This window comes from Falco peregrinus, chromosome Z, assembly GCF_023634155.1.
Source record: "Falco peregrinus isolate bFalPer1 chromosome Z, bFalPer1.pri, whole genome shotgun sequence".
In the NCBI taxonomy this organism is placed as follows: domain Eukaryota; kingdom Metazoa; phylum Chordata; class Aves; order Falconiformes; family Falconidae; genus Falco; species Falco peregrinus.
In genome coordinates, this window is record NC_073739.1 from 57,347,088 (window position 1) to 57,370,579 (window position 23,492).

Genomic DNA, 23,492 nt, shown 5'->3' on the forward strand with positions numbered 1-23,492 from the left:
TTATTATTGACAAACTTAATACTTCCCTGGAGCTGGAAGAGATGAGAAAAACATGCTTTTTTTCCTTACCACATTATACAGTCTTCACTTTTTTCCTGTGCTGCAATGTTTATGGCTTTGAAACTGTTAAACGAGTTTCAAGTTTGAAGCAGGCCACCTGCTGACCTGCAGCCTGGTTTCAGTGCACAGTGCTGAAGTATGAAAACTGCTAGTAGTGTCAGTAAAATACTTTCTATTTAAATCTCTTTAAAAAGAGACAACTTTTGAACCATGTTTTGAGGCAGCCTTCCAAGAAACATCTGAACAGATTTGGAGTTACATTAGTAAAAATACTTTAATGGATCTTCAAAGGCTTTAACAGGTAGTTTTACATTGTGCCTTTACTTAGGGAATTTGACTTTTGTATCTCTGAGAATGAAAGAGACCTGTAAGTAGTGGCTTGCATGAAATGAAAAGGAAGAACTAACGTTTCTCTTTTTGGTATGTTTCTACCAGAAGTGTTTTAGTATGTATCCTACTATACGTGTGTGTTGTTCAAAGCTACAGCTATATTGTTGACAAATACAGGTCTTGCTAAATACTAAAAATATTGCAAAGGCAGTTGGATACTTAACAACAAAGAAGGTCATGCTAAAATGTCACTATTTCACTATGTTAACTTGTATGGAATTGTTAATATCTAATAAGATCAGTAATGATAATATACTGAAAAAGAACATCCTTACATACTGTTTGGAACAAACGTGCCAGGTGTAGTCATTCTGCTCTTGTTTTTATTTACTGAATACTGTATTTTAAAATATTTATTAGATATATCAGAGTACAAGGTGGTACTTAAGATGTGGTTTAGTAATTTTGGTTGGTAATACTGCAGATGTGCAGATTTGTTCCCCCTTGCCTCTAGAAGATGTTCAAACCTTGCAGTTTGCTTCCTAATGTTTTCAATTTTATGAGCAGTTTAGAAATTGTTTGTAACTCAAAAAAGCGTATATTTTAACTGTTCCATTTGTAGGTCTCATGCTGTTGCATGTGTCAATCAATTTATCATCAGCCGAACTCAAGCTCTTATGTTGCACATCGATTCTTTTATTGAGGTGGGTGTGCATTCTTGGTTTGGGGGGGTTGAGTCAGATTACATATCTGATTTATCAAGAGTTTTGAATTATGTTTTACAACCGCTTCTACCCTCAAACTCCTCGTTTCTGGCTGCCCATTTTTACTTCAATCCCCATGGATTGAAGTTCATTCTGTATGCTTATGCTCAGAATTGATTAGTCTAAGCACTCTTCAAGCCCAAAAATAGTATTTTGAAAATGCTTCCTGTTCCTAAGTAGAGGAAACACTTGTTCATAAAGGTGTAAAAATAATGGCAGCAGTCTGTCACTTAACTGTGATGGAAGGTGCAATACAAGGCTCATCATGTCACGTGGGTCCATCTGGGTCTCTCTGAATACTGCTACTGAATATGGATAACAAGAGTGGTATTTTAGGTTATCTAGAGTATTTAATTTGATGCTGTTGTTACTGACAGAGTTTTCTGGCTTCGGAAACATGGAGAACTTAATTCATGTTCAGGAGGAAAAAAAAGTCTAGGAAATGCTGTTCTTGTGTCCATGCTAATATTACATAGTGTTTTGTTTATGTGTAAAATACACATCAAGAGTCTGTAGAGTTCATTTGATAAACCATATGTCTTTAAGAAATAAAATGGTATTCTGAGGTGTGGGAGAGTACAGAAGTACATATGTGCATACTTTTGCTTGCCAGTAATGTCAATTTAAATACAAGTTGAACTAGCTGAACAAGGGATTTTTATACTGGTACTGGTTTCCAACAGAATCTGTTTGCACTTGCTGGTGATGAGGAGCCTGAAGTGCGCAAAAATGTTTGCCGTGCTCTGGTAATGTTGCTGGAAGTTCGAATGGATCGCCTGCTTCCACATATGATTAGTATAGTTGAGGTGAGTCATTTCCCAAACTGCATGCTGAAAAACCTGTTTGGGGTTGCAGAAATAAATTTTTAAAAAGCAGCTTTCATCAGAACAGGTATGTTACTCTTGCACTTGTTTACTCTTAATTTTCCTTCAAGACTTGAGATTGCAAAACTTTCTTATTAGCTAATTGCCAACTTGACATTGTGTTTGATAGGCAATGTCTATGGCAGTTTATTCTTCATTAAGTTAATTGATCCGGAAACAGTCAGGATCAGCTATACTATGGAGCAGCCAGGCACTGCTTGACCCCCAAGTGAGAAGGTAGTGTTAAAAATCTAGTGCTAGTGCTGATACTGCCATAGTTTACACATTGAAGCTGTCACTTTTTTGGGATGTGTTGACCATAACAAGGATAAGGCATGTTATTAAATATAGCTGAGATGCTCTTTGAACTACTAACAATGTTGTCTCCCATTGCATTCAGCTGTAGAGGTTAATGTCGTTCAACAGTTCCTTTCCCTTTCTAAATTAGTGGAGACTTGTCTACCAGAGGACCAGTTGGCTTTGGATTTTCAAGCCCTCTGGGGGAAAAATGCCAAATCTCTTAAGGTACATTAAGGAAGTCTTGGCTGCAATGAGTAGGACATTTTTCAACTCTTCTGAGCTGCAATCTGTTGACAACTCAGAATAGAGCAGTATTTCTGTTACTGTGAGTTCTTAATCGCAATAGTGAACCTTTAGGAGCAGCTTGTGATTTAGTGCAATTCTGTAGGAAGGGGTGCTGTTCTTGGCAAGTCGTGCATCCCTGAAATGCATAAGGACAATAAAGGTCCCTCCATTTTATTTAATTATGAGAATAAAATGGTATTCTGAAGCAACTGAAGAGGGATTTCTTTTGCTCTAAATTAGTGTACGAGGAAAGGTGGCTGCACGGGCTTCCGTGAGGTTTTCTAAACCGAATGGGAGAACCAACTGTTTCAGAAATAAGGGCTGACTTGAAAGAATACAGAAATTACTATTTTGGATGTTGCAAGAGCCTTCCCTAAATCATTTTGGCAGTTGTCTGTAAGAAATTAATGTACCAGCATTAGGCTTTCTGTTTGTGCAGCTATTTGATTATTTATGGATTAAATTTTAATAGCAAGCTGAAAGATTTTATACTGAATCTCTGAATTGCCGTTCATGCTAGAAAAATGTGAGATTGCCACCCCCTGGTTATAGGTTCTACTTAATTACATCCTGTCAGGTAATCAAGATTTGCAGGGGAAGCTTTTTTTATGTACTGGAAATAAAAAGTATTTCCATCTTACTAAGTACTAAGGGTATAGTTGTAACTTTTTTATTCAAAAGTACAAAGGGGGAGTAAAAAAACAAAAATCTATTCACAGGAGACTGCTTTTAATTATCTTGGGTCTCTGCAGTTTCTGGGTAATAAAGCTCTTGCTTAATCAGTGCAGAAATTTAGAATTAAATTATCGAGCATTAAGAAGGAAGTCCCTTAGCTTGTTCTCTCACCAGCCTTAAGCAGTCTCTTATGTCTGTTTCTTCTGTTTGCCCCAAGAAACAAAATTGCTATGGTAGCATAGTCTGGTTTTGCAAATGCATTTTCCAATGTTGGTACCTTCTTCTGGACACTTAAAATTTCAATTTATACAAGTAATTTATTTTCATATTGTGTAGTACATGCTTCAAAGGACCCAGGACCAAGATGAAAACGTGGCTTTGGAGGCTTGTGAGTTTTGGCTGACTTTGGCTGAACAGCCGATTTGTAAAGACGTATTATGTCGGCATCTTACTAAGTAAGTATTAAGAATTACAACTCCATTTATTTTGAAATAGTCATTTTTAAACTTCAGTTCATTTGTTCCTGGTTACTTTTATAAAGAATGTATCTAGCTTGCAGCATTCTTCAAAGAATTTTCCTGTCGCTAGTTCTTGTGCATAGTGAAAATGCTGTAGGACAGCGTTCATTGAAAAGAATTCTGAGGATTTCAGACCAGTGACCTCCAGAAGCAACCCATACTGTGTCACTGTACTGCTTTACCTCAAGCTTAACAGGCTGTTAAGCTTTACATGGATGCAAAGGTGTGCTAACATGCACTTAATCTTCAACATACATCTCCACATGACAGTATCTATAATATCTGGTATACTGGTGTACTGTAAGCACATCGTGACTCCATGTTGTATGTGCATAGTCATGCAGAGGGATCTCCATTTTAACAAGAATGTAAACCAGCATGACATCAGTTGGATTTAGGAATTAAATTTATATTAATTTCTATTGCAATTTGAAGTTAACGAAAGCTTGTGCAATGTGTTCCTTCATACTTCTGCGGCCTGGTATTTGTTTCAAAATGTATTTTTTTTTTAAGTTTCAAGAAGTTCTCTTATGCCTCAAAATGTTGATCTTTGATTGAATACGTGTTTTTGAGATGTCAACATCTGCATGTCTTTGTCAGTGCTTGTCACTTTTTTTCCAGATTAATCTGAAGTCTTCTGCAATAGGAAATGAATTTTTTTCAGTGTTCACAGTAAATGGATATTCTTTGGTTTTGTATATGGTGGAAGGTTTTTGAAATTACTGGGGCAGTTCTCTCAAGATCTGGAGTGAAAGAACAGAATCACAGACAGATGCATTTTTCTTAGCAATAAATCAGCAAAATTTCAGGTTTTGTAAGCAGTTAGGAAGTAGAAAGGAATGAAATACCTACTGTAGCAGTGGAGGGGAATAAAAGCTGAAAACAGAACCAATGTTATGAGAAATAGTTTTGAAGTTTTAAAATGGTTTTACTTAGTTCCTACTCTTGTAGCTCAAAAGGCAAAAGAATGATAGTGTAATTCTTGAGTACCCAACATGTATACGTATGTGAATAATTGTAGTTATTAACTACTAGTTAATAACTTTATACTGAGAATAGCAGTAGTTATTAATTACTAGCTAATAACTACTTGTATTAAACCTCTTTTGGCCTACATGAACATTGACACTGCAGCAGGATCATACTCACTCGATTTTTATTTTTCTTAAAAAAAGCTTTAAAATTTCTAGAAAAACAAATGTGAGTAACATTACATTTCTCGATCTTTCAGTGTCATGCTTGTTGAAAGCAACTTACTTGTTAGTGAGTCCTGTTTGACTAGTGAGCTATGTAAGTTTGTCAATACTTGATGATAATCTTAAAATTTTATATATTAAACTAAAAGTGGGACAAGATCTTCTAAAAACCTGTTCATGTGGAATCTAACATCTTGTTCCATTCTGCTCCTGCAGGCTTTCTTATAAATTGCATATCTCCTGCATACTTCATGAAGTATGCTGCAGAAATGCCAACGAATTAGTGATAATGTGTGTAATTACTGTTCCTTCATTAAAAGGTCAGAAGGTAATGTGCCATTGCAATGCCTGATTATTACTGGCCTGGTACCTTCAAAAACTAATACTCCTCACCTGCACTGTATAGAGAGATTGAGTCTGTCACTGCTACTGGGTCAGTCCATGATCATTATTAGCTTATCTTGGCTTGTAATACATATTTTTATGGATTTTTTTTCCTTTTTGTGGAGAATGTGGTTTTTTCCCAAGTATTTGATGTTTTTTGTCTTAGTACTTTTTTAATCTGTACGTCTGTAAAGTGAAGTCCCATAGCCATAACCAGTTTTAATAGCAAAGTAAGTCCTAATACAGATTAGTCAAGATCTCTGCAATGCTGGGGACTTGTCTTACTGAAGTAGTCACTAAAGGATAGGAGGGCTTAATGTAATTAGCCTTGTATCTTTAAGAGTAGTGAGGTAGAGTCGTCGGCAATAACTAAACAGTGACAAGTACTATTGGTGAGAGCCAACTTAGGCACATGATGGGAGTTTGAATTCTTACTGAAAACCTTTAGACTTAATTTCTGAAAGGTGCTTCAGAGTAAATCCATCATATGGAAGAATATCTGGTTTTTAAAATTTAAAACTTAGTTCTGCCATCTGGCTACCTCTAGTTAAAAGTTTGTAATTTGAAACAAACACTTTTTCAGATTTCAAAGTATTGATTAACCTTATGACATGGAGCTTGGTTTAGAGACTAGCTTTTGTTGTCAGGCTAAGTGGGGTTTTTCTTGTTTTGGTTTGGGCGGTGGGGGTTACAACCAAAATTATGGCCCAGGTAACTGAAAACTGGCTTGCTTTTTTATGTGTTACTTTGACATGTATCAATATTTCTTTGTAGGCTGATACCTGTGCTGGTAAATGGTATGAAATATTCAGAGATCGATATTATTCTGTTGAAGGTAAGCATCAACTTTTTTTACTCTTACAGAGTATCTGGTTAGCTTCTGACCTGTTAATTAGAATGATTCAGACCAGAATGGGCAGGTGCAGCCTACCATCCATCAATGGAGAATTAGCTTTCCAGGGCAGGGTGTGCTGTTCCAAATACTAAATACAACTGCTACCATGTTTGTTGGGAAACACTTGGCGGGCTTTCCTGCTTTGCCCCTGTCCCCTCTCCCCCCGCTCAGACAGAGCTGTGATACCATTACCCATGAACTACTGCAACAATGCAGCTTGAAAAAGAAGTTCAGAATTAGTTTTGATGCCTTCCAGGTTGAATACATGGCTTTTTCCATCAATACATTTTAGAGTATGTCTGTGTACCAGAATTTGTCTATCACTTCTTTCAATTTCATTTCCATCAAGAGCAGTTTCTTGACAAGAAGGATACCATGTGTGTGAGCTTACTTTTCTTGCTTATATTTTCCTGTTGTTTTTCTGGTAAATGTGGCAGCAGAATGCAGGAACAGCAGCATTTTTAGTTAGCTGGCCAGCACAAGTGGAATGTGAATCTTTTATATGCTTATAAAATCTTGAACTAAAACTACGTTCTTAACTTGCTCAAGCAATATAGTTGGACTAGTTTGTCTGATAAATCATTTTGATGACAGGGGGATGTTGAAGAAGATGAAGCTATTCCAGACAGTGAGCAAGACATACGACCTCGTTTTCATCGTTCACGGACAGTGGCTCAGCAGCATGAAGAAGATGGTATTGAAGATGATGACGATGATGATGATGAACTTGATGATGATGATACTATTTCTGACTGGAATTTAAGTATGTCAGAGTAACGTGTAAAATGTTTTTAAACTTGCATAATACAAGAACCACAGTAAAAAGGGGACTTTGCTTATAGGAATGCTGAGGCTTTGCTTTTGAATACAAAAAAACTATCTGCTGACATCATTGGTGGGAGGGGTGGAGGGGAAGTCTTTCAGATTGACTTACGTAAATGTATTGGCAAAATCTAGCCATTGGTAAGCTTATTTTGAGTATGGCAGATTGAGCTACAAATATTTACTGGATGCAGTTCAAGATAACTTTGGGGCTTAGAATTTTAATTCTACAAGATAATAAAAATCACGTATCACCTACTTCAGTTGAAAAAACCTCTTACACATTGGTAGATGGAGGAGGTTTAATAACCCTTTCTTTTACTTCAGTCTTCCCTCTAAAATTGGTTTGTTTTGTTTTGGGTTAGTTTTGGGGTTTTTTTTAACATGGTACTACTGACAGCCATTACTGGTAGTTCTTTTGAGGATTGTATTGCCTAACTGCAGCTACTTGTATAATAAGCAGAGACTAACGCTCTTAATTCCCCTCAGGAAAATGTTCTGCTGCTGCTCTAGATGTCCTAGCCAATGTGTTTCGTGATGAACTTCTGCCACACATCTTGCCCCTTTTGAAGGAATTGCTTTTCCATCCTGAATGGGTAGTTAAAGAATCTGGTATCCTTGTTCTTGGAGCAATTGCAGAAGGTAAGACAACAGTGCATGCTGAATTAAGCAGCTGTGTGATTCCTTCCAGGTGAATTTACTTATGCAAACAAGTATATGTCCTTAGCTGGTTTGGTTTTGGTCATCTATGTCCACATCTACTAATGGGTGATTACTGTTACTTAATTCTTCATTTTCAAATCCATGAATGTGTGGGAGGCTAAATAGCTTAGATAAATTATTTTCTCTCTTTCTTAACTTTAACTACAGCAACAGAACATATTTATTGGTCTCTTGTGAAATAACACCTTAATTTCATAGAAGAGTAATACTTAATAAATTTGAGCCTTACATTTCATCCAAGTGTTTTCAGAAGACCACCACTCCTGTGACTTGAGTGCCCTGAGGTGCTTATTGTGGATGGTTCTCCAATTTAAATATGATAGCTTCCATTCCTTTGTACTTAGTCTTGCGCGCCTTTTTGCCTGCATTTCTATCCTTTTTGCAAGCTGCAGGAATCTATTTGTGTCAGTGCCGAGATTATTTTTCTCTTCCAACAGTGCCTAGTAAACATACTGTTTTCTTTGTTACTAGAAAACCTTTTTTTTTTTTGTTGGTTTTGATTTTAAGTCAGGCCAAGGTAAAAGTAATTCTGGCAAATCTCAGTGTATTAGTGCTCTTGCTGACTTGAAATGTGTCGCTTTTGTTGCTGGTCAGTATTTGTATGGTATTAGGAGAAAACAAGAAGAAATTTAAATTTCTTAAGGTATCCTTTTTAATGATGTGATGATTTGTTGTCAAGATCAAGTCTTTCTCTGCTTGGCGTCTTGGTTACTCTTGAGTAGGACCTCCAAATTTTATAAACTCATTTAATTCGGATGTACTTGCCATACTCCGTTTAATAAAGAAGAATTTCTGCAGAGTAGAAGGAAGCACTGAAATTGAAATATAGATTAAATGAATCTAAGTTTGGTTGAGGATTTTAATTATTATTTAAGTAAAGTTTCTTTTTAGGACAATGTAAATTAGGTAGACTTGGTTTGTATATTGTTAAAATGTATTCCTGTTTATGTAAACGAAATATACAATGAAAGTATGCCCCTTCTAGGAAACAAAACAACAGAACTTTTTGTTAATTCTGGTACTGCAATAGCTGTCTTTTTCTTTCTAGGCTGCATGCAGGGTATGATTCCATATCTTCCTGAGCTGATCCCTCACCTTATTCAGTGCCTCTCCGACAAAAAGGCTCTTGTGCGCTCCATTACATGCTGGACTCTTAGTCGCTATGCACACTGGGTAGTTAGTCAACCCCCAGACACATACTTGAAGCCATTAATGACTGAGTTGCTAAAGCGTATCCTGGATAGCAACAAGAGAGTACAGGAAGCTGCCTGCAGGTGAGCCAAAGCTTGAGCAAAAAGCACTATCCATGACACTGCTTTTTCATGGGAAGCTGTTTTAACGCCGTTACCAGTGAATGCATGACTCCGTTTCTAGCTTTTACTGTATTTCCTTCTTTTAAACTTGAGTAGATGCAGCTGCTTCTGAAGTAGTCAAAAACTACTGTGAGTTGTAATAACATGAAAAAAGTTATTTTGTATTTCTCTTGTCCAGTTTGTTTTCAGAGTATATGACTCACCAATCTCAGTAATTTATTGTAGTAAAAGGAACTACCTGTTTGTAACACTTTTTTTTATTTTATTTCACTGACCTGGAATATGGCTTTTTTCTGATATGCCTATGAGTAAGGTTGTTACTGTTTGCAGTGGAAAACTATCCTATCATTGGATTAATGATGTTTATGTTTAGCTCAGGATTAACAAAACATTTGGGTTACGGTTATATCAAGGGATGTTCTCTTTCTTTTGAAGGGAGAACCTGGGATATACGATTCTCTTCTTCCCCTTGTTTGACTATTTTTTTTTTAATTAATAAATGAATGGTTCCATTAATGGACACACCATTAATGGAATGGAAATATGTGGACCTCTTGTGCAGGAAGCTCATAAATAAAGCTTTTACATGTCAATTTGTGTGGGGCAGGAGTATACACAGCAGACTGCCAAGAAGGTTTCTTCATAAAGCAAAGTTAGATCTGCATCTGATTGTATTCTAAATACTTGAACCAGGTAGCATTATTATTATTATTATTATTATTATTATTATTATTATTGGTGGCAGAGGTAGAATGATGATGATGATGATGATTACTACACCCCACCCCCAATATCAGTAGTGGCTAAGGACAAGGCTGAGGTCAGAGTTCTTGTGATAAGCTTTGCCCAAAAAGGGACAGATGTATACTTGCCTGAGAACATATACAATGAATTTAATGAAATTTACTTAGTAAATTAGAGTATTAAATATGGTTTCCTTTTTTTCTCTAAATGTTTTCCAAGATTAGGCTAGCAAATTTGTTGGGCTTTAACACCTGCTTCGTTCTGTCTTTTCATAGTGAGTCTTCTGTTCCTTCCTGAATGAGCACAAAAATGTTGATATAACACTACTTCATGCATTTTCAGATCCAGGGAATCAGATTAAGTACAGATTCTACTAAAAAAAACCCAAACCACACCCACCCTCACCCCAAGAAAACCAACCCACACTTCTGATTATACATTCCTTGTCCAAAACATGGTTGAAATGTGCATGTAGTTGAACACAGCTATGTTGCAGTTGTTAAATAATCTCATGTAGAGCTTTTGAAGAAAGTGCAATGGGCAGTCAAAGCAGTTAAGTTGGTAGGAAAGAGATAAAATGGAAATATTAAAAATAACAATACACCTGATTACTGTTTTTATTTAAAGGTCAGTGTCAAATTTATAGCACATTTTTAAATGCTTTCTTTAGAGCAGAGATTCAGTAAAATTACTGTTGCAGCTAAAAAATAAACTGGGAGACTTCACATTAAGGAAAATGTAGAGCTGTTACAAGTCAAAACATACTCACTAGCTTTCTAAATTGCAAGGAAATACCATGGTCCTTCCTGGAGAGGAGCAAAATGCGGCATCCCTACAGTCAATAGTTGCACAGTTAATTTCTACCAAACTGAAAATTGGTAGGATACTGGATGTTTTCATCATTGACTTCTGTATCCTAGCCAGATGTCTTAGCTTTCGTTTTTGTGCTGTTGAGAAACTGCTTCTTTAGTTGGTGACACCCAAAAAGGTAGTTTACTGAAACATGTTTTCCTGCTCACATTGGATGGCTTTCTGGAAGAATACTTCATAATAATATAAGTTATAAATAAGTAAAATAAGAATGCTAGCCACTTAGCATTCACAGTTGCATTGTGTTAAGAAAAAGGCATTTCTGTATTTGGTAGCACAGCAATAGGGAATGGTTTGCCTCGTGCAGTGATGCATGCATTTTTAGTGCAGGGATAGGCTAATAATAATCCTGCTGACACAGGCTAGGCCAGTAAATCTTCAATAGCTCATATTTTTTTCCTTTCTTTAGTGTTTCTCTCTGAAGCAGTATATCCAGGGCGGGGGCGGGGGGGTGTGCAGGAGTGTAAGTTTTGTTTGGTTTGGGTCAGTTTTTTTTTAATACTGTTATTGAAACACTTGACAGACAACCTGAAAATTTTCCATGATGCCATGACATGTGTTTTGACCAAGCCTGGCTGAAATTGTTTATCCTCTGTCTTTGCTTTTGGTTTCCTGTGTCTTTCTCTATCTGTTTTCTATGCAGTGTACAGCTGAGAGTACAGGCTGATTTTGGCATAATACTGGCACAACAGCACTACAGCTTGTAGGTGCAGCTACAGCATACATTAACAATGTGGGCCATTTTTAAATTAAGTAAACAGCTTTTTGTTTAACCATTTCAGTTAATATATTATAAATAGTTTACAGTAATGCTTTTCTTGGTCAGGGCTTCTTGTGTATACCTAAAGGGTTTTACAACAGTGTTAATTTTTTTCATCACAACGTAAGAGCCGAATCCTTACATGCTCAATCAAAATAGATCAAGGTTATCTCAGTAATACCATCTTGAAAACACATCTTTGATGAATTTTAGGACTAAATACAGCTTTATGTTTAAACAGAAGTGGATTGTGTGGTGCATTTGGGGTCATCTTGTTTTGTTTTTTCCAAGATACTAACTGACCTGTTTTTTTGTCCCTCAGTGCCTTTGCTACTCTAGAAGAGGAGGCTTGTACAGAGCTTGTTCCTTATCTTGCATATATACTTGACACTTTGGTCTTCGCATTTAGTAAATACCAGCATAAAAATCTGCTCATTCTTTATGATGCGATAGGAACTCTAGCAGATTCTGTAGGACATCATCTAAATAAACCAGTGAGTATACCTTATGTTCTGTAGCAGCAGTCATAATTGAAAAACTGATTCAGTGGGTTTTGTAGTGCGCTTTACATGTTACAAAACAGAAATGCTGATATTTTCTGATACTAAATATTCACAGGTAAATTACATAGACTGCATGTAGTTTTCCCACTACATAAATACTTGCTATTCTGAATAAACAGTGGTGTGTGTGGTGGCTTGTGAAATGTGCTTCTCATCATATTTTTTCTCAGGCTCAGAATTTTTCAGCTCAGAAGAGGTATATGTATCGCTATGGGACTTTAAAGGAATTGGTGGAACGTGTATTTTAATTTCCAATGGCCACTTTTTTTTGGTAACCACTTTAAGCATAGCTAAGCTGCTTTGTGTGTCTCCAATGTGTTGGAGCACATCATCACTAGAAATTGCTTTATCAGAGAGTGGGACAGCCATCCATTGTATATATAAAAACTTTGTCTTTGGACAAAGCACAGATAATTCACAAGAAAATACAGTGGGGGTTTCTTTTAGTGTACATATATTAATTAATAGAATATGTATACATGTCACCTGCATGCATCTTATGTTGGTTATTGAAATTTGTTTTATTTCTCTGGAGTGCTTCACTGACATAGACACACTAGAATAAACCAGTTTGAGTTGTTTTCATGGCATTGTACTTGCCATCCGTGACCCCACACCATCAAAGGACCTCTTTTTCAGTCTCTTTTTGGCTCTGACCACCTTGACATTTGACAATACCAAGAGGAAGCTAAATGGGAGCTCCTGGTGATGGTGGGACTTTCTTCAGTCACTTAGAATTTTATGTCATTGGACAAAGCATTAGCTGGCAGCATCTGTTGGCTTTTTAGATACCTTCTGGGAGCAACAGCACTATAGGGTTACTTTATTCAATGACCTTGTGACTGTGGCTGTGCAGTGACAGGGAAGATGGAACACCTTTATTCAGAAGGGTTAAGTGTCCTTCTGGAGGGACAGGAAGTTACTTTGTTCATGGATGCTTAATTGCTTGAGGAAGAAATTTCAGGAACTTGGGAGGATAGGGTTGTAGCACCAGGACAATGGGAAATCATTGAGAAAAGCAGGTGGCAGATGTACAGCCAGAGCACACTGCTAGTAAAAACATTTTCCCTAGCCTCTAAGGCAATCACAGAGTTTTGTAGCAACCCAGGCAGCTAGTCTGAAACTAAACCTGGAGGAAAAGATTCACTCTGCAAAGGTACATACAGGCTTCAGCAAAAAATCTTAAGACAAAAATTGTAAATTCTCTTGTTAAGCTACTTCTACACATTGCAACAATGATTGAATTACAGTACATCGGGGGAGAGGGGTGTTGCTGAAAAAGAATATATATTGATTCTTAATACATCAGTTTCCTAGCTTTGAAATGAAATGGTATGCAGTGAAGTGTTTCAGCAGCTGATGTGTTTTCATCCTGCACAGGAGTATATTCAGATGCTAATGCCTCCATTAATCCAGAAGTGGAACATGTTGAAGGATGAAGATAAAGATCTCTTCCCTTTATTAGAGGTAAATATTAAAATTTGAGTATTTTTTATCAATTTATTTTAGGAATTACACTTTCTACCAAAGATGCTCCCACTAGGAAGCATGACTATAAAAGCTGACAGTTTCCCATTATGGCAAAAATATTCTGGCCATAGTAAGAAAATCTTGTGACTGAGGAAATATCATTAGGTTTGGCAGAAATCTATCTTTTTTTTCACACACACCCCCCCCTGCCATTCTGGAGTGTTTTCTTCGGGATTCTTCTAGGAAAAAGAAATGTTCCATCCTCCTTTTATTCTTGTCTACTCTCTCCTTGGTCTCCATCCCTTCATTAAAACTGTTGTCAGACAGCCTGAAGGTACGAACCAGACCATGTAGTCTATTCTGTACTTCCTGAGCGTGAAGCAGGAAAGCACCTCTAGAAAAATTATTTTCATAACTCTTAGGTAGTGTTAGGGCTTGCACATGGTCAAGATACTGAAGTTTAGTGTAAGTCCCGGCTGAATTATCCTAATTGGTTTTGTATGCACTTTCTTGGGTACCTCTAAGAAGATGCTGCTGCTGAGAAGTTTTCTCAACTGGCATGCATGGGAGAGAGTAGTAACTTGCTGATAGTTGCCTTGGCTCAGCTAGTCCGTACCGCCTTTCTAGGTTGTGTTTACTTAATCAGTTACATGTGCATATGCTTAAAATACTAATATCTTTTACTTTACCTCTCCCAAATAAAAGGCACTTCACAGGTGTGAAAAAAGTAGTGACTGTTTTCTCTCTCTCTCTTTTTTTCTTTTTTTTTTTTTTTTTTTTTTATTTCCAGTGCCTGTCGTCAGTTGCTACTGCCTTGCAATCTGGCTTCCTTCCATACTGTGAACCTGTGTACCAGCGTTGTGTAAATCTGGTACAGAAGACACTTGCACAAGCCATGGTATTTTTTTACTGCTATTCCAATATTTTCAGAATCTCTCCTTAAACCAGTTTATTAACTGTATAAAGTTATGTGTGTGTTGGGAGGTTTGTAGTATAACCATTTAATATATAAATGAAGCGGCAGTTCTGAAACTTTTTTCACACGTTCCCCTGAGAAAATCTAATACTAATTTTGAAAATGCATACTTATTTGTTGCAGTTGCATAATGCTCAGCCAGACCAATATGAGGCTCCAGATAAAGATTTCATGATTGTGGCGCTTGATTTACTCAGTGGTTTAGCTGAAGGACTTGGAGGCAACATTGAACAGCTAGTGGCTCGCAGCAATATCCTGACACTAATGTACCAATGCATGCAGGTGAGATGAGTAACCTGTTTGATCCAAGGATTTTTCTTAAGAGAATCACGCTTCTAGATTCTAGAATTCTTTTTTTTTTCTTCCTCTTTTTAGGATAAAATGCCTGAGGTACGGCAGAGTTCTTTTGCGTTGTTAGGTGATCTGACAAAGGCCTGTTTTCAGCATGTTAAACCTTGCATTGGTATGTTTCTTTTACTTGTTAAATGATCAACTTGTTTTACAAACTGATAGGAGGCTGGTTTAGCCATGTTAAGCTCCCTGTTCTGTGGATTGCCTTTTCATGGTGTTTTAAGTTTTCCTTTTCCTTATCCTTATTCCTGTCTTTGCGACTAATTCTTTCTTAAAATTTAATAAAAGATGTGTTTGCATTCTAAGCTTCATTGCTTTTTCACACATAGCTGAATACATAGCTACACAGGTGATTTGAGGGTTATTCAACTATATTGTAACACTACAAGTACTTGGTACCCGTGGTTTTTGTCTTCTCTCATCTTCTCATCTCTCCCCAGCCCCAGTATGGGAAAAGCAGACAAAAGACTTCTAAAGCTGTATAAAGATAAAGCCTATTAAAAACATTTTAAAATTGTAATTTGAAAAGATTTTCATCTGCTTAGGTTTGAAAACCCAGGTTAATCTGATACATAGCAGAAATACAGCTCTTGTTAATTATATGTAGCTCTTCCCAAGTGTTTAAATAGGCTTACATTACTTCTTTTAAAAAAAACCTTCTTTTTTCCTCCATGATCTTACAGTAATGGGACAAGATAGTTGTATTGTGTTATGAGATTTTAAAATGTTGTTCTTTCTAGCTGATTTCATGCCAATTTTGGGAACCAACCTAAACCCTGAATTCATTTCTGTGTGTAACAATGCCACGTGGGCAATTGGAGAAATCTCCATCCAGATGGGTAAGTTTTGGGTTTTTTTCTTTGAATCTCTGCACATTTAGCATGGTTTGTCTAGGGGTTCTGGATTTTTTTATAGTGATACTTCCATGTTAAAATTTAAATTAAATTTTAGATTCTTGTCCTTGTTCAATGTACCCAATCTATTTGGATTATGTATATTAATGGTAATTTTCTTCTGAATTTTTTTTTTTTGGCTGTTCCAGGTATAGAGATGCAGCCTTATATTCCAATGGTGTTGCACCAGCTTGTAGAAATAATTAACAGACCAAACACACCAAAGACGTTGTTAGAGAACACAGGTACCCAAAAACTGAACGATACATGAAGGGAATGACAGATTATTTTTTTTTATAATGACTTTAAAAATTGCATAGGGGAACCACACCAGAACTGATATTATTGCTGTGTATTTGGCTTTTATAAGCAAAAGCAACTCTGTTTTGCAGAAGCTCTTACAAGTCTCAGTCTTGCAGCAAACCATCTATCATATATCTAGATTCTTAGTTATTGCTTTCTTACTTTTATAAGTTTTATTGTATTTATTTATCATCTGTTTAAGTATTCTTCCAGTTTTATTTATGTATTGAATATGACAAATGTATGCAGTAACACTTAAAGACCTAGTTCACAGATTTTAATATATGCATGTCCTTACACGTGTACTGTATATATATGTCTAGTGTTTGAGACAAATGTAATTGGCATACATAAAACAAATAATGAACTCATAGAATTTACAAAAAATGCACTCATTTTTAAGACAGACTTGTAATATTGTGCACAAAAATCTAGATCTGTGATGGCAGTTTTACCACAACATAATGAAATTATGTTTAACTTCTATTGACTGGTCACTTAATAACAAATTTCTGAAAAGAATTCTAATAACGGCATGCATGGTTTATGTTCTAGCCCACAGCTTTGCCTTCCAAATTGGGAGTAATCCCCAAATGCCTTACTGAATCAGAATTTCTGAGGCTTGTTTCTTTTGCATTGATAGAGGGCACGTTCTGGTATGAAGAGCACCTTCCATACTTCAGCAAAACTTTATTAATAATTTGACAGGTTCTGGTTTACTATTTTACTCATTGAGAATTTTTTTTTTTCTGTTTGCAAACTTAACTGTCCTGCAAGAAAATGACACTTTAGTCATGATACCTGACATGTTTGAAAATGATGCAAATTCAGTGGTACAGTTACATTCTTTGAGCTAAGCAAGAGATAAATTTTCAATTTATATTTTTCCTCTGGCATTCTCTAAACTTAAAAGCTGTACTTTTTCTGCGTCACTTCCCCTACCCCTATTTAGTATGGAAGGTGAACTTGAAGGAAAAATTACCTAGTTGTCTGGCATATTATAGGTACTACTTTTTGCAGAGATAATTTTGGAGCAAATCCCTACTTGTTGTGAAATATACCATGGAATAGGATAGCCATATAAATTTTCTTTCCCCTGCTCCTTGCCCTGCCCCCCTTCCTCTACACCAGTGGATGTGTAATACCTGTAACTGAGAGGCATCCAGTATGTAAATGTTTGCTTCCAGCATTGTTAGAGAATTTTTGGAAGCATCCAGGCACTGACTTTTTCTTTATTCTCTTAGTAGTTACTTTAAATGTGGATGCATAACTGCAAATAAATGTTGAGTGTGGTGTACTTATTATAGTTTGTTGTGGGATATTGTGCTGCATGCCACTAGTATATGCAAGAATATTACTGTTTTCTGGTTTAGCTTCTATGTACTGAGCTATGAAAACACTTCTCCAATGGAAACATGAGACCACTTACAGTCAAAGTAATTGCATAGAAAATAATCAGTACATGCCAAGAAGTTGATCTTTGATAGAGATGACTATTCCTGTGAGAATTTACAAACTTAGAAGTGTATTTTCATTTGAAAGTAGCACTTCAAATGCAGTTTTGTAAGTTAGATCTGCCAAAAATTTTAGACACTGCGTATTGAAATTGAGTAACATCAGGGAAAAACAGTACATTACCAGTGAGCTGCAGCTTTCATGGAATGAGTATGTTTCAAACTGCTAGTATATCCTACACCAAACTTTTACTGGAGAAAGCATCATCTGCTTTATTGCATGTTTCATGAAACTGTTCACAAATGCCTGTTAATTAGAGTGTTGCATAGTATGTCCCTTGAACATAGGTTTCCTTTCTCTGCTTCATATAAATCTGCTGGATTTTAGTATTATTCATGTATTTTGCTTCAAGTAATCCTGATACATTATTCCCCACCCTTTCCTTTTTCTAAAGATTAATCTTCTGTGAGTTGAGCAAACACCATTAAAACACATTTACGTGATGATACTTTCTTCGGTCTGTCCCTTGGAACAAAGGACCATACTACCTAATCATGTGATGAAGCAGCTTTGCTTTTCATGTGTCCTTATGTCTTGTTTTCAGAAGTCTGATTCTTGCATGACTTCTATGAGGAAGTCTTTTGTGAACAAGAGAAATATTGGGATTAAAGAATAATTTTCTGCAGTCAGTTGCTGCGAGTTAGCATACAAGATAATGAACAAGACAAATATTTGGTGCTCTCTGAGAAGTGTTTCTCATCTATTTAGCATTTTTATATAGACCACTATTTTCCATGTTAAAGTATTTGTAAATGTATTTTTACTGACACAGTAGATCTATTAAAATCTTGAATTCTAAATATTTAAAGAAAAATGTTTACAATACTTGATGCTAAAACTGAAAATGGTTAATTACTTTTTATCAAGAATATCCATAATAGTACATTTCAATAGAAATTTTTAAATGTATGGTAGCTAAATTTATTGTAAGAGATTACTCTGAAGAGGATAGAATGACTACTTACATCAGAAAGCCTTTGGATTTTAAATTGTGTTTTTGGTGTTCTCTCATTTACTTTAATTTTTCTTTTACCCTGGAGAGTATACCATATATGTTGCTGCCTCTTATTTAGGGGGTGGTAATAAACAGCACTGGTGAAATCTTATGTTTATTATCATACACAGATTCTGTTGGTTTCTGTTTCTGAGTTATTTGTTGTTTTTTCTTTATTTTTTCTCCTCCCCCCTCATTTGCTCATGTCTTGGTTGGCGTTTGGTGGTGTATAACCGTGATTGCGTTACCTTAGCAATAACAATTGGTCGTCTTGGTTACGTTTGTCCTCAAGAGGTGGCCCCCATGCTACAGCAGTTTATAAGACCCTGGTGTGTATTATTCAATCTTTTTTTTTTAATTCATTTTTCTTCACTCTCTTTCTTTCTTTCTTCTCTCTATCTCACTTTTAGATATATTTTCAGTTGGTTACAAAATCTCAATCCTTAATCATTGCCAACCATGTGACTAATCTTGTCCTATCAGGTTTGTGAGTTTTTAGTAGCACCGTCATGTATCCTTTATGTTGTGGCTAACGACTAATTTATGCATGGGATAAGATTGTCACATGCTTGCTGTGTTAAAGCTTGATTATGAAAGAGCATTTTAAAATCCACCAGAATGATAATACAATGCATGCAAATACAGTAAAATTTAAACTGTGCATTACTTTACTTAAAATTCAGTCTGAGGCTTGAATTGCTGTAAGGAGTATTTGTTTATAGATTTGTTATGTATAAAATAGCTTGCTTGCTGCTGTAAAAGTTAAATAACTGTTCTGTAAGTGGTACCTGACATAATTCATACTGTGATAGTAGTATATGTCCCGTTTCTAATAATGATAGTTCCTATAAATATTTCAGATACATGTTTCCTTTGTATTTAATGGAATACAGGTCACACTTTCTAACTGCATATAGTGCAACAGGAGAACAAGATTCAGGAGATGATGCCTGATGGGAATACGCTAGTAAAGACTTTGGGCAACAAGTGTTTTTCTAAGTGTTCAAAGTAGTATTTCAGATCATCTGATCAGTGTGACTTATTCCATCAGATACTGTCATCTAGTTCTGACTTGATTGAAGAGAAAGTAGTAGAGTTAGCTAAATTTTGTTCTCCAACTTGCTAGGTGCACCTCTCTGCGAAACATAAGAGACAATGAGGAAAAGGATTCAGCGTTCCGTGGGATATGTACCATGATCTCGGTCAACCCTAGTGGAGTAGTCCAAGTAAGAAATATGAATAGATCTAAACTTCTTTTCTTTACTCGTGAAATTTAGTGAAAGCTGTATATGAGGTATGAAAAAGTTCAGTGTGACATGATTTCCTTCAGTACGTGATGTAGCTTTATTTTGGGGCCAAAATGTTTATATTGCAAATGATACATATCATGGTGCGTCGGTAATTATCACCTAGCAAAGGAAAGGAGAAGAGCATTCTTAAATATAGGTTTGGTCTTTTACTTACAAATAATATGTAAATAATGAACTTCAACTAAAATAATTGTGTTTTGATACTTCTGTCAGGCTGTTGTCAGGTTCTGTATGAAAATAAAAGCCAAAAGCTGACATACTTAAACCTATTTTCCAGATGTAACCTAGGCTTTTAAAACAAGAAGCAGAACAAAAACAGTAACCACCCATGCATTCTTAAAACTTGGGTAGGGAAGGTTCTGTTTCAGCTTTGGATATTGCTTAAATACTCAATGTGACAAGGAACGTGGAACTCTTAAAATAGCTATTAGATCTGAAGAATAGACTGACTTGCTCTTTAGTCTCCACACCTCCAAAATAAAACTGTATCAGTGTAATATTTTCTAAGAGGAAAACAAAGGTAATTTTCCATCTCCCCTGCCTGGAATTCTTCCTGAAACACAAGAATTGAGCCACTACCTTGTTTTGAAATGTTCAGTTCATTTCACTTGTGCCTTGTTCTGTACTTAGCATTTGCCTCTTCTACTTTCCCTTTTGTTCTTTCACATAGTTTGAGGGGATAATTAAGGACTTTTCATTATCCTGTGTCTCCTTCTCTGTAGCCGTTATCCTTGTTTCTTACCCAAAAGCAAGGGCATTATCAGCTTAATGATTAAATACGTAATGGTGTAGTAGGGGGTAATGCAGGACAGCAGATGAACTAAGTATAGGGATTTTGGGGTGGCTTTAGTTTTGAACCTGTATGATAAACATTCTGTGTGTCCCAGGAAAAACTTCTGGCTCTGATTAAAGTAGTACAACAGCTTTTTTTTCTCCAAATGGAAATGTGCGAGAGTGAGTGAGTGAGTTGCGACTGTCTTGAATTTGGTGCTTGTTATTAAGGTGATTGGTTCTTGAACTTAGTATGTGTACTGAAAGAATCAATGTTAGAGAAGCGTATGTGGGAGGGGAGGGTTGTTGGGGTTTTTTTCTAACTGTGGTTTCGTTTAGTCAAAAATCTGATTAAACCAAGCTATTCCTACACTCAGCTATTTCTATTTCTGAACACTTAGGCATACAATAACTTACTGTTACTGTCTGAATTAACTGAAAAATGAATACATAAAAGCAAAAGCAGTTGTGAATTAGGATGAAAGACCCTGCATAGTTCATAGAATGAACATCAAGCATTGTTTGCAGACCCATAAATTGAGGTTTCTAACCTGTGTGATTGTTTAATCTTATAGGACTTTATTTTTTTTTGTGATGCTGTTGCATCGTGGATTAGCCCAAAAGATGATCTCCGAGACATGTTCTGTAAGGTAATGTTTCTAATATAACAGTATATCCTAACAGTGGTTGTTTTGGATCCTCTGTTGTTTTTTTCTTCCTTTCTGTTCCCACCGTTAGCACTTACTGTATTTGTGTTCATGGAGGCTTCTTTAAAAGGTCATAAATTTTCAGACAAAACAAGATAGAAATTCTAACTTTTTCTTTTCTAACCTATATTTTCTTATATGCATTTGGATTATTCTGAACTTTTTTAAACAATATTGAAAAGTTCACTGGATATCTTATTTGAAAGGATAATCATCATCCTTAAAGAACTTTTCATAATGTCCACCTTACTGAGTTTTACCTGCATTTAAAAGAACATGGTTTTTTATACCATATGTAAAACTTTTATCTGTAGAAAATAAGATTTGTATGGTTCAAGATTCCTTTTCCATGAAGATGCTTACTTTAATTTCTCTTACTACTGCTGGAAGTAAGTTTTCAGGATTGCTTAATTCTCCACAGAATCTCTCTTGGATGAGTTATATGCAAGCAAAAGAACTGTTTGCCTTGTTTAAAATAAGCAAAAAAAACCCACCCGTAATGTGATATATTGTGTTTTGGCACTAATGTATCAGATTAAAAAAAAACAACCAAAAAAACACAACTTACTTCTGTTACATGAACAGTTGCTGTTACTGTTCAGTAGTGTGGCTCCCCTCACAAACTGTAAAGTGAAATCTCTGTTTTTAGGAAGGATGTATGTCAAAAGTTCATGATGCTCCTCTTAAAGAAGAAATAGAGTATATCCCTAAGCACTTACTAGGATAATGGGTTAGTACTGGTGCTTTTTTTTAAAGTAATGCCATGTGTGAGCATTGGAAGAGGAGATGGAACTTTTGTATCCCATCTGTAAGAGCGATGACAGAAATCTCGCTGTCTTAGCCTTTTGGATAACTGGTCTCCTCTGAAGGAGCACCAGGCCCAGGAAATGCACAGCTATGAGTGTTCTAGCATCAGCAAACAGTAAATACAGTCTTGAAAGACAATCCAGGATGCTGTCTGTGATGATTTTCCAAAGCAGTCTCAGTGTTTCTGCACTGGTCCTTCAGCATTGAATACTTGCATCAGTAAGTTAGGTTCCTCTTTTTCAGACTCTTTCCACATTATCCATGTGGGATCTAATGCATTCAAACAAGACACAGTGGTTCTTGGTCACTTGGCATAAGGAAATCCTTGCTTTTTGAAGTGTATTCTTTTGTGGTTTTTTCCATGCAAGAAAGGAAATGAAGCTTTCTTCAAGTGATGGCACGTACAGTTTTTAGATTACTGCCTCATGAATACATGACTGCTGTAGTCCAGTTAGATGTTTTTCCAACAATAATTATGCCTATCGGGAACAATGGGGAAAAAAAAAGATTGCCCAGTGTTTCTTTTGTTTGTTTGTTTGGAGTGTTTTAGCACTAGAGTTGAGAGAGGAAATACCTCTTCCAAAAGTATGGGTGGATGAGCTGCTCATGTTGAACTCTGACACATACCCTAAGAATTTTATCACTTTTTATAAAAGCAAGGTTTCTGAAGACTAGCTGAAGCTCACTTGCTAAAACTCTACTGGAAGATGATTTTTTTCAAGTGTTCCTTTAGTTATACCTGAACATTCTTCAATTTTCAGTAGTTTCTTGGCAGCTGGCTAATCTGACTCTTGGGGTAAGGAAAGAGAGGTGAGCCTGCTTGTGGAAGGTCTTTTCCAGGGAGAAAAGCAGTAAGTTAATTGGGGGCACTGTAATGTCGTTATTACTACATCCTGTTTAAGAGCAACTCTGCTTGAGAACGTTGTGTTGAGGGTGAAATTGGTACCATGAGCTTTAACTTTGACATTGCCTTTTCTGTGAGCATGTGTTCATGACAGACTGTTGCACAATTCAGTATCATTGAATTTAAAAATAGAAAACTTCAGACTCTCTTGGCATAATTTCCTATGAGGAGGAGCCATTTCATAGTATCACAGAATGGTCAGGGTTGGAAGGGACCTCTGGAGATCATAGAGTCCAGTGCCCTGCCAAAGCAGGTTCCCCTACGGCAGGTTGCACAGGGTTGCATCCAGTCACGTTTTGAATGTCTCCAGAGAAGGAGACTCCACCGCCTCTCTGGGAAGCCTGTTCCAGTGCTCTGTCACCCTCAAAGTAAACAAGTTCTGCCTCATATTCGCATGGAACTTCTGGGGTTTCAGTCTGTGCCCAT

At 36.3% G+C, this 23,492-nt stretch overlaps 1 protein-coding gene across 4 annotated transcripts in view; it reads left to right on the forward strand.

The window, feature by feature from the left end:
• Positions 1–23,492, forward strand: part of TNPO1 (transportin 1) — a 59,617-nt gene that overhangs the window by 27,489 nt on the left and 8,636 nt on the right. For all 4 annotated transcript variants that reach the window (XM_055790589.1, XM_055790590.1, XM_055790591.1 and 1 more), the window contains 17 exons: positions 1,013–1,094; positions 1,838–1,960; positions 3,614–3,732; positions 6,150–6,210; positions 6,865–7,033; positions 7,582–7,734; positions 8,864–9,089; positions 11,825–11,996; positions 13,446–13,532; positions 14,326–14,433; positions 14,635–14,793; positions 14,887–14,974; positions 15,603–15,701; positions 15,905–16,000; positions 18,821–18,896; positions 19,694–19,793; positions 21,224–21,298. In XM_055790589.1, the coding sequence (XP_055646564.1) occupies positions 1,013–1,094; positions 1,838–1,960; positions 3,614–3,732; positions 6,150–6,210; positions 6,865–7,033; positions 7,582–7,734; positions 8,864–9,089; positions 11,825–11,996; positions 13,446–13,532; positions 14,326–14,433; positions 14,635–14,793; positions 14,887–14,974; positions 15,603–15,701; positions 15,905–16,000; positions 18,821–18,896; positions 19,694–19,793; positions 21,224–21,298 (1,993 nt within the window). The remainder of the gene's footprint in view (positions 1–1,012; positions 1,095–1,837; positions 1,961–3,613; positions 3,733–6,149; positions 6,211–6,864; positions 7,034–7,581; positions 7,735–8,863; positions 9,090–11,824; positions 11,997–13,445; positions 13,533–14,325; positions 14,434–14,634; positions 14,794–14,886; positions 14,975–15,602; positions 15,702–15,904; positions 16,001–18,820; positions 18,897–19,693; positions 19,794–21,223; positions 21,299–23,492) is intronic.